The 11,749-nt window shown below is 37.0% G+C and overlaps 1 protein-coding gene across 1 annotated transcript; it reads right to left on the bottom strand.

Annotated features, from left to right (window-relative positions):
- Nucleotides 1-1,107: 1,107 nt before the first annotated feature.
- On the bottom strand, nucleotides 1,108-10,784 carry LOC111577330 (high-affinity choline transporter 1-like). Its single transcript, XM_023283558.3, has 8 exons — nucleotides 10,497-10,784; nucleotides 8,676-8,789; nucleotides 8,395-8,550; nucleotides 8,167-8,315; nucleotides 6,534-6,677; nucleotides 3,512-3,665; nucleotides 1,921-2,138; nucleotides 1,108-1,793 (listed from the first exon to the last, which is right to left on the bottom strand). The coding sequence occupies exons 1-8, from the start codon at nucleotides 10,678-10,680 to the stop codon at nucleotides 1,224-1,226; spliced, it is 1,689 nt and encodes a 562-aa protein (XP_023139326.1). The 5' UTR covers nucleotides 10,681-10,784; the 3' UTR covers nucleotides 1,108-1,223.
- Nucleotides 10,785-11,749: the final 965 nt, after the last annotated feature.

Raw genomic sequence — 11,749 nt, 5'->3', positions numbered from 1 at the left:
CGGCAAAATGTGGCAAACTGTGAAGCTGTGACTTGGGGTGACAACGAGGAAACCGTGGCACTGATCTGTAAACAAATATCAAATAGCCTGGTGAAATTGGTAATTTGTACCGAAAGAAGGAGAGAGAATGACAGGATTCAATTTAAGAAAATTTTTAAATCAATTTTAAGTCTCTACACGGGCTGGCTCGGCTCTATATCTTGGACGTTTCAACCCTTTATTCCCATCTGATCAAACAGATGATAAAGACTGCAAAAGTAGTTATCTTACAAATGCTTCTAGGATATAATAATAATGTTTTAGTTGGTCCAGGCTTGTTGTAAATGCATGAGCTCTGTCCTTAGGTCATTATGCGTCACGTAAGTCTTTGTCATGATGCCCAGTGTGAGCCAGACCCACACAATGCTCTCTATTCACCAACACGAAACTGCACATAATCTGAGTAACGGCCCCCTTGGGTCACTGGAGTATTAAACCGTAAAAGGCTCCACCTGCTCAAAGAACTAGGTACTACAGCTAATCTACAATCCATTTTCTAAACATGCATATAGAAAATGCTATTTTCTCCCTCTTTTGGAGTGTACGGAGCCACAGTACACCCTACCATACTACATTTCAGACAGTGTCCTATTGGAGCTTTACAACAAGGTTTGTGACAATCTACAGAACATTATGGAAGGGCTCAGATGCAGGAATGCAGTTTTTTTCTTAATGCTTTGTAGAGTTATTCAGTTGTCAAGCAATGCATTGAATTGATTTCACAAATTTTAATGAACTATAAGTGCGTATTGTCTAAGAAAATGGTATGAAGTTGGGATTCGATATCCATGGATACTAAATAATAAATTACTCTGATTAAAGAAGAGACAAAAAAAAAAAAACTTTGTCAAGAAAATATCTTGTGTTTTTTCCCAGTTGTTCCATCATACCAAAAAGCTTGTGGTAAACCAGGACAAGTATTCTTCAGGAGTTATCACATATATATATATATATATTTATATATATATATATATATATATATATATATATATATATATATATATATATATATATATATATATATATATATATATATATATATATATATATATATATATATATATATATATATGTTTTTTTTTGTTTTGTTTTTTGCAGTTAGCAGGCTCAGTTAAAGACAACTTTAGTTAGCAATTTAAATTAATTAATGAGGGCAGCAATGATACAATAGTTAAATACAGCAGCTAATTTTCAGTTTGCAAAATTGGCTGTAAGGGAACTCCATTTTCGTTCTCGCCACAATCCCCGTCACTTCCAGCTTCGTCTTTGTGATTCAGTGCAACGCCATCTGCTGATGTTACAGCACCAGTAACACCACGTTTGACTTTAAAAACATCCCACTTCTCAGGCAGCAGGCCGTGATTGAACATTAAATCAGCCAGCCAGGAAAAAACTAACACGGTTGCCAAGGTGCAGAGCATGCACGCCGTCCTGACAGGAGACTTTTGGACATAGACACCATCTTCCAACGTACAACCAGGAAGCTGAAGAAAAACAGGAAGCCCTATGGCCCTTTCTCCCACCAAAACCCTCACAGTCAGCCCCACGATGTAACCCACTGAGGCGCCATAACTGTTTGTAACTTTAAAGAAGAGCACGGAAACCAGATGTGGGAATATGAGAGTGTAGGAAATGTCTGCTCCGAGAATCCAGAGGACCAGAGTGCTGTTGGTGTAGAATGTTATGGAAGTCCCAACCAGACCCACCACCACCACTGCGACCCGAATCACCCACTGCATCTCATAGTCTGAAGCCTGGTGTCATGGAATCATAGAAAAAGAAACACTTGATTATTTAATCATGGACATGAAAATGGGTTCATGTGTCTTTTTAGTTTGCTACCACGGACTGTTTGCTGCCAACATCAGTTGCAGTCCTCACCTTTTGGCGCAGGATGTTCTTGTAGATGTTTGAAGAGAAAATAGAGGTTGCAGACAACAGTGCAGAGTCTGTAGACGACATGACAGCAGCAGCCACAGCTCCAATTCCAATAATGGAGATGTACGAGGGAGTGAGGTACTGCAGGGTCAGAGGCAGAACCAAAGTATGTTCACCACGTACATATGGAGGTGGTAAACCATACTGTGTCAAGTTCCAGTCTGGATAAGAAAAATAATAGATACATTCTTTCACAATTGGCTCTTCAGAATACTAGATCAATACAGAATTCAAACAGTGAGACACTGTCCATGCAACAGACATCAGATCACAGGCGACAAACTGTAATGTCTTATTACTGTGCAGCCTGATGTGGGTTTATCAGGTGTCAGTCTCTTGACGGTGGGAAATATAAAGGGGTCATTCCACCCAAATTCACCAAGTGCCGCACGCTTCACCACCTTAAATTTGACAATTTTTTTAAAAAGTGGTGAATATTGATTGAGTTGACTGTGCAAAATCTGGGGTCATAGGTAACATTAGTTTTTGATTTAAAATTTCTTAAAGGTTTTTGAAGAGCATGGTAGTGGCAGTATCATGCTGTGGAGCAATGTTTGAAGTGCCACAACTTGAAAAATAATGTAGCTAGAGTCCTGACATTTTGTAGGCTCATTGATATGTACATGTGGTCTCCACTGGTACAATGCTGCTTTGATAGAACAACACAAAGTGATTATATGATGGTGCAAATTTGGTTAAAAAAAATGTCCATGTTAGTTCTATTCTGATATTCTATCAACTACAAAGCCTAAATTTTTCACTCTAAGAGGCCTTTTTTTTCTATGATTGGTACCAGTACAAGCTTTAAAAATCTAGAGTATAGTGCCAGTCAGAGGCATATTCTTTAAGAAAAAAAATGTAAATATAATTATGTTTTTTTGCATTTATAGTCAGTATTTGAAAATGCATTGAGTAGGTATGAAAGGTGAAACCACTCCAATAGTGGTCCCAACTAGAAGAGTTATAAAATACAGTTACTAGGAATACGTGTTCTCAAAACATAGCCTGTCAAATATTTTTATGAAGGACTGTATCACTGAAGACCATACATATCAATACATACAGTATGTATATAACCATGAGCCTATAAAATTTCACAACTCTATAGCTGCCTTATCTCTCAAGTCATGGCACTTCAAACATTGATCCACATTCGATATTTTTTGGAAGTTAACAAAACATGAAACATCTGTAAACTAACAGTTACTATTGATTTTATACATATTTTTCTTCCATGAAACAGAAAATATGGGTAAAAATATGCATTTGCTGATCAAAATATGGTAAAAATACAATCATTTCCAGTTGGGCGTCCAGCAGTACTCCACATATCAGCTATGAATCTTAGTATAACTTAATATTACTGTAAAATATTTTACACCTGATTAACGTAAACCACATTTTACACATTACACAATGCATCAACTCTTGGCCATGTGAAAGTAGGGGAAGACAACTAGCAAAGGAGAGCTGCGTTCGCTATCATAATGCAAAATGACAATTATTGCAATAAATATTAGCTCCTAATTCCCACCTGTGGAGGCGGCGACTGCCCCGACCAGGACAGGAGGGATCCCCAGTATGGCAATGATGACAGCAGCAGCATAGCAGGTCCACTGGGCTGTTAGTGATGAGGAGGCAGACAGCGTCCTCTGGTGGAAAGTCTGAAATGCAACACTGCCAAGACCCTGAAAAAAACAAAAGAGTCGAAGGAGATGAGGAAAATGAGATAAAGGCAAACTGACCGTGAACATTCTTCTATCAGACGGATTTTTTAAAATTAAAGTTCAGGGAAAGAGCTGCAATAAGGACACAGATATCACACCACAAGCCAGCTCTTCCATTATTTGTCAGTAAATTTGAGACATATTATCAGCGTTGCCTCACAGCATTTCTGTCTGCTTACATCTAGGTTAATGACCAGTCACTGGCCCTTTAACTAGCTCCAACAACTGCAAGGCTGCCAATGTACAGAGGAAAACTGATTTGGCCAACACAGTTAATTCATGTTTGCTTTTGATGCAAACTCTGATCAGGCAATACAGCATGTATTGCCGTTGCTCAACAATGAAAGACCAAGTGGGTTCAGAAGGCTGACCATGAACTGCAATGTCCCTGCTTCAAATCTGTCGTTTCAATTGATTTTGAATTTATTCTTATTTTGCAGGGAGGATGCAGTTTAACATGGTTCTAGTATAGAGCAGGGAACAGGGGCCTAAAGGTTGCTGCTAATTATCACCTATTTGCATGCAAGGCAATTCAACGCAACATCAAAAAACTGTAAAAATAAATGTATATATAAAATAAAAAATAAATATCGAAATACTGTAATGTTCAAAAACTGTTGAAAATGGTGTGAATAATGCATAAAATGGTGATATTTTAGTAAATTTGAATACTGTAAAACTATTTTAGTCACAGTGTTAACGAACTAATTACTTTTTGAGAAAATACAAACATTTAAACTACACATTATTCAATGATTTAGCCTGTTTTTAAAATAAATTATAATAAATTATTTTTACAATCAACATGTAAGTTTATACTAGTCGCAAAAAAGCAGAGGTAAAAGAGGTCGATGATCACGGTGAAAGTAGCTGCATGATAAGCTTTAAAACTAGGAACCACTAATAATGTTAACATCTACTTTCAATGCACATGAGCGGATAATTCCACCCAGTCACAGGCAATATTGTAATTTTTTTTCTTTTTAAATGCAAGAAATGAAGCTGAGCCTTGAACTGAGGTTTATAATTCTTTGACAGCAGCATTCAGTGGAAAAACAATAGTTGCATGAGATAAAGCAGCAGCTAACAAATGAAGCTCTTCTGCTGCAAAATCACCAAATAAACCACAGACAGGAAAGTGAAGGTGAAGACCTGATTGCTGCTAGTTAACATGATGTTTGAGCTTTAATGAAGATGTGACATCAAAGATGAGACATATTGTTATGGGAGACGTCAGACGATTTTGAGGCAGATTTCCAAAAATTAAAGGAAAAGCTTTCAAAACAGAAATAACTTAAGTCCAGAAGACGAATAAAACAAAAACACGGAGAGCCCACAAAGGTTCACCAAAAAAACACAAGACTGGTGAACAAACTACAGCAAGAAACAACACAAGGGTTCAGAAAAACTCATTTCACAAACCAGAAGCAGGGGAGGAATGCAAGACCTCATGTTGGTGAAGATTCAAGTGAACACACAAACTGGCAGCTAAAACAGAAAGTGACTAAAAACTATAGATTCACACAGGGATGAGACTCAGGTGAAACCAATGAGGGCGGAGCAAACAATCAGAAAGGAGGGGAAACACAGAAAGAGTAGAAATATAGCAACCAGAGACACCCAAAGAGGCTGTTTCAAGCGTCTTCAGAAAAATGGGAATTTAACTCAAACACCTGACTTTCATGAACCTTAAAACTCAGTTTAGACTAAAGCGGTTCCATAAAGATCAGTTCAAGTTAAATTCAACACATCAGCACACACCAGTGGCTATTCTTCACCCATTTTTAAAGTTAGTTTACTATTTTGACATTGTTTTAAGCATACTAGCCAAAATTGTCCAATTTCATTGTACTTGTGCAATGACAACAAACGTATTTGCATTATTATCAGGAAAATGGAGAAGGGACACTCATGGATTGAGATACTACATTACTGACCATAATAGACTATTATTTTTGCTAGTATCATTAGCATTATTCTATTCATCCTTTAGACTTTTTGTAGCGTTGGTCCAAATGCTTGATGTCACACATATAATATATGTTGGTCTACCTCCAGTCATTTATCATTGTGTAATTTATTTTGGCTTTAAGCTACTATTTATTTAAGCAGATTTTCTGTAAAGCTGAATTTTTGGACTAAGGCAGGGTAATGAAGTCAATTTATATGGAGACACAGCAGCAATTCAGTGTTTAAATCTTGGTTTTCCTCATGGATCAGTGTCACAGAAGGTTTAACAGCAACTCTGACTTAACCTGACTTTTAACCTGCTCTGGATCAGATTAGTTTCCCAGCAGAAATTGTCAAATAACTGAGCTTGAACTATGAAACTGAGGGAACATGAAAGTAGCTCAGACTAACTAAAATAACCCTGGTTTATTTGGTAAACCTGCTTAGCAAAACAGGCCACAAATAAGTAACTTTTCAAAATCAAATAAAGGAATAACTACAAACAAAACCAAACATATTATATGACATAATATCTGATACCCCTAAAGGTTGTCAAAGGTTGCACTGTGCATTAATGCACATTGTTTTTATTTGCTAGAAACAGACATATTTTGGACATTTTATTTTAATGGCCTACTTGCGTCACAACATGTTATGCGTAATTTGTCAAACAGAAGCTAAACTGAAACTGGATATCAGCTGAATCAGATTGAATCAGCCTCTAAAGACTGTGGTTCATGTGTCTCTGAGAGACACATACCCCAAAGGTTCTGTTTGTCAAACGTCTGACTGTATTCTCAGTTTATTTATAGAATCCTCTTTGAGGTTTTATTTTTTTTTAAATCAGAGAAGTATGATACAGATCAGTGTCCATCTTACCAGCATTAAGAAGTCATCAATCCACCTCCAGACGCTGTCCATCTCCAGAGAACCGACCCAAGGCTCTTGGAACGTGTAGTTGAAAGCAGTCTCAGTGATGCTTACAGATGTGTTGTTAATCATAAGGAAGGGGATACACAACCACTGCAAAAAGATATGAAGATCATTGCAATGAAGGCCTCAGGACAACAAGTACTCTGTTGACGTATGCTAACCCTGACCAACCAAGCTTTTTTGGAGCGTTTTTTGCTCCTTTCACATTTTTTTTTCTCATTATGACTTCATTTGTACAACCACGTACAACCATGAAGAAGGAGAGAGAACTCAGAAATATCTTCTGTGCTGTGTGACACAGTTCTAATGCCAGAAACCATGATAACAATAAAAAAGCAAAAGTTGACATTCTTTAATGATTTGACAAAAAAAAATAAAATAAAATAAAATAAAAAATCATGGAATCATGATGCACAACATTTTTTCAAGGGTCCGCAGCTATTAGCAATATTGAAAAAATGGTGACTCTACACATTACATATATTTTACTACTAACATTTAAATTAGTTTCTATACATGTCTAGTATCTGTCCTCTGTATACACAGCCTGCAGTTCAGCCAAAAGACCCCTGAATTTTTATGCTGATCACAGCTGAGTCAATACTGATTAATGCATCAGATTAATGCAAATGGCATATTTTTTGGCTTTTTTTAAAAAGACATATAGATTAGTGTTAGCACCTTTTGATAGGTCTCAATCATCCCTGCACACCTGGACACTGTAATTTTGCCTCATTCTTCTTTGCAAGTATCATACTTAACTTTTTAAGGAAACATCATAATTTTAAGCATAGATTTAGTTTAGTTTCCTGATAGAACACCGCTTCATAAATGGGTAGTTCAAGGACTGTGGGAAAGTTTTTTTCTTTCTGTGTTTATAGTTTCTGGCTCTTAGAAATGGTGTAATTTTGATGATTTTGGAAGGATAACATACTGGACTGGGTGGTTTGGGGGTTCAGAGGGTTAAAGTATGAACTTAAAATATATATAATAATACCTTATGTTCAGGCCACTGTGTTTTTACACCAACTCACAGACACTAAACCAACAACCAGTTAAAAAATGGGTAAAATGGGTAAATGGTAAGCCCCTTGGTTTCACATAAAAATCAACAGACAAACATTTATTACATGGTTGTATTTCCTTGCAATGTCATACACATGACAAGATGCACACAGATGCTGTACATCTTCAAAATCACCACTGTAACTCACCAACACTGTGCAAGAGTAACACAAATGATTTTCATAAAATATTTTTGAAGAAAGGTAGAAGCTAAGAAAGCAGAGAAAATCTAATATTAAATTTCAAAATATACATTGAAATTCCATTATTGCATGTTGTGTTACTTAACTTTTAATTTTGAAATTTATTTATTTATTTGTTCTGTAATCATGTTGGTTTGGGTATATTTTGTTTGAAGTTCATTTCTGTATTAGGTGTTATATTAATACAGTATTTTTACTATGTTATTGTGAGTCAATATCAGGCTGTATTTTTTGTTTTTTCTGTTTGAATCTGTTGACGTATACGAAAAGATAGAAAAACTTTATACTTATATACTTAAAGAACAATTTACCAAACTGAGAAATGCCAGAGAGAGCTGGATGACGTCAGTGTAGGCCACTGAGTAAAGGCCTCCTAACAAAGTGTAGACGATGGCCACAGCTGATGAGATCCACACAGAATATCCATAAGGCAGGTCCAGAATCACAGTCATAGTCGCTCCTGTTAGAAAAAAAGAATTTTAACTGCTTGAATGGCATTAAATCAGACAAACTGCTTTATCACTGTTCAGTGTATTTACCTAATCCAAGCAGGGTGCAGGACACCCACAGTACATCTGACAGCAGACATGGCAGCACAAGGACTCCACTCAGTAATTTTCCATACTTTATCTGGAATGGGTCCATCATGGTCACATATCTTTTGTCCCTCATTGGCTTGGCAAAGAAAAGACCACCTTAACCAAAAGATGAGATGTGAGTCATTATTTTCTACAAAAATGTTTTGGATTGCCCTTAATGATACAAAAAACATGTAATAAAATAATTACACCCTTATGACTATATAGCAAAATTATCGTACCTATTATGAAGGACATTGAGTATTGTACAGGCATTAGAGCCCATACTAAGCCCATTTTGGGAGTGTACACCGCCTCAGCCACACCTAGAATAAAACCTCCTCCGACCCACGTAGCTGCAGAGAAAAAGACATCATTTTAAATTAGAATATAATGTATTTTCTGTACTTTTTTGCACAGCTTCCCAAATATTGCTGAGAGCAGATTGTCCTTTACAAATTCAAGCGTCATCACATTTTTGTTCATAGTAGTGAAAGATGGTATTTGGGAAAACAATGATCCACACAGTAACCACATCTGCATTTATTAATGACCCTGATGTAAAGAAAAACGTGGTCTCTTCATTGTCTTTGTTTTTTAGGATTCAGCAAGGAGCTGTGAAACACATCAAGTTAAACTGACAGTTGCTGAGATGCTCACTTTCACTTCTTGGGCCTACAAGAAGCAAACAGCATTTACTAGAACTAATCTGACCTTTGATGAATTACAGTGCTGTATTGAAAAGTATTCCCCACCCTTGGCAGTTTTTTCCTTTTTATTACTTTTCCACGTTGTATCATGGTCAGTTTGATTTAATTAATTTACTTTTTGAAAGGAAATTACAAAAAAAAAACACTCTTTCATGTCATAGTGAAAACAGATTTCTAACTAATCTCTATCAACTAAAAATATGAAATGTAAGCAAGTTGCAGCATAAGTATTTACCCTCTTTAAGTCAGTATTTAGTAAATATGCATTTAGCCACAATTATAGTAACACGCCTATTTGGATAGGTCTCAATCATCCCTGCATACCTGAACACTGTGATTTTTATCTCATTCTTCTTTGCAAAAACATGTTAGCTTACACAAGGATTGTGAGTGAACAGCTCTTTTCAAGTCCAGCTACAAATTCTCAGTTCTGCTGAGGTCTGAATTCTGATTCAATCACTAGAGAATATTCACCTTGTTGTCTTCAAACTATTTCGGTGTAGCTTTGGCTGTTCATTTCCAGTCATTGTCTTGCTGGAAAACAAATCTTCTCCCTGTTCTCTTGCAGACTGCATCATGTTGTCCTCCAGGATTTCCCTCCACTTTGCTGTAATAATTTTATTCTACATTTACAAACCCTCCAGGGCCTGCTGCTGAGAAGCATCCCATCATGATGCTGCCACCACCATGCTTCACAGTGGGGATGTGTTTGTAACGATGTGCAGAGTTTGGTGTCCCTTTGGAGTGTTCTTTTGTCTTCATGATGTAGTCATATCCAGTAGTGGTTCATCAGTGACTGGGCCTTACAGATACAGGTGTCTTTATGCTACAATCACCTAAAATACATTCACTGCACTTAGATGATTTCCATTTCACTGACTGTGTGATCTCTGTCACCAGGTGGCTACACCTGTGTTGAATTAGGTGAGTAACTTTTGGGGTTGATGAGTACTTAAGCAATCACTTATTTTTCGTTTTTGATTTTGAAAAAAGTGATATTACTTTGAAGAAATCTGTTTCAAAAATTCTTGTCATAAACGCCAAAAATAATTGTTCATTATTCAACGTTGACAAGCAATAAAAGCAGGGTAAATACTTTAAATAGGCACTGTTTTTGGTCCCAAAGAAATTAATGCTACACAGTGATTTGCAATCATTTGTGAAGCTGCAGCCTAATGTTTAATACCAATAAACAAGATTTCCTGGCTGCATAAGCTTGCACTCCACTGTGCAAATAAAAAATAAATGATACCAGATGGCTACCAAGCCAAGGCTACAAATCAATGCAAAGTGACATGAGGCAATATTTCATTACAAGATAATTAGCCAATATTGAGCCATTTTACAACTTACCAGTCATGGTGAAAACTCCAACCACCAAGTTGATATTTCTGTCTCCAAGAAGCACCACTTCAGTCCTGTCACCATGGCTTTTCCTCTCGGCCCTCCTGGACTTTCGGGCGGCCCAAATTCCAGTCCCCAGAATCAGGATGTAGAACAGCACTACTGCAACCACACCAGGGATATTCAGAGCCATGGTGCTGAACTGCTATAGAGCATACTGACAGGCAGATGGACTGACAGCCGCAAATACAGACAAAGAGTGTGCAAGAACAGAGGTCATCGACATAGTCAGGAACTTGAAGGCCATGTTCTAGGTGCACTCCTGAATTTACATTGGCATCAGCTTTACACCTGACATACTCTTTCACTTCAGTTTGATGAGGAAAAGTCAAAGTTCACTTTTCTAATTCTGACTGTTGACATACAATCAGTTTTGTAGAAGCTCCAGTGTTTGAAAACACCCCATACTGGCAATGGGCTTTGCATTTAGTTGTTGACTATTGCTCCTTTCTTTGTGTTACATTTTTAAAATCTTCTCTGTTTGTCGCCTTTATAAGATTTAAGACAGGCATTAGTTTATTTTTTGCAACTTACACAATTTCTGTTGACCTGATTGTAACTACTATTTCCACTAAGCGTTACACAACCCTGACCTCTGACCACCATTAATACTGTGACAACATTGAACTTGTGCCACATTAAATAGCAGTATTTTTCCTCTTTAGGCTGCCTATATATATTTGAGCTTTTAGCAACCCATTCTCTTTGGTTTTAGGTTCCAATTCTGTTTTGGTTAAGGAGAGCAGAAGAATTACAGTCAAAGAAAACAACTTAAAAAAGGTCCAGGCATTCAGTCTGGGTTTGAAGAGTAAAAGGCCTTTATTGCAGTGAAAGGTCAAATCCCCCATAGACACCAGAGTAACTGGTGTCCTCAAGAGCACTCATCCAATATGCCTCTCTTTGTTTGAGGCTTGAATAGCTTTAATACTTGACATTCTTAGAGCTGAATCACTGCCATGTTGGACGTCCATGAAGTGTTATCTAATCGCAATTACCAGGAGCAGGAAGGTAACGCCTGCCTAGTTTGTCCTTGATTGTTGGGGCCACTGATTTGTGGGGTTTGAGTGAATATCTTCTGCAAGGAAATGTCGCTCGCAATGATACCCCAGTTTGTTTGTTTTTTAAATATGTTTAATATGGGAAGCTTCTTTGCATGAGAGAAATCCAGTTTTCTTCGTTTGCCTTTATTTTAGTTCAGTACT

The sequence above is a fragment of the Amphiprion ocellaris genome, chromosome 4, assembly GCF_022539595.1.
Source record: "Amphiprion ocellaris isolate individual 3 ecotype Okinawa chromosome 4, ASM2253959v1, whole genome shotgun sequence".
Lineage (NCBI taxonomy): Eukaryota > Metazoa > Chordata > Actinopteri > Pomacentridae > Amphiprion > Amphiprion ocellaris.
Note: the sequence above shows the minus strand (reverse complement) of the source record. Positions and strands in the feature narration are given on the sequence as shown.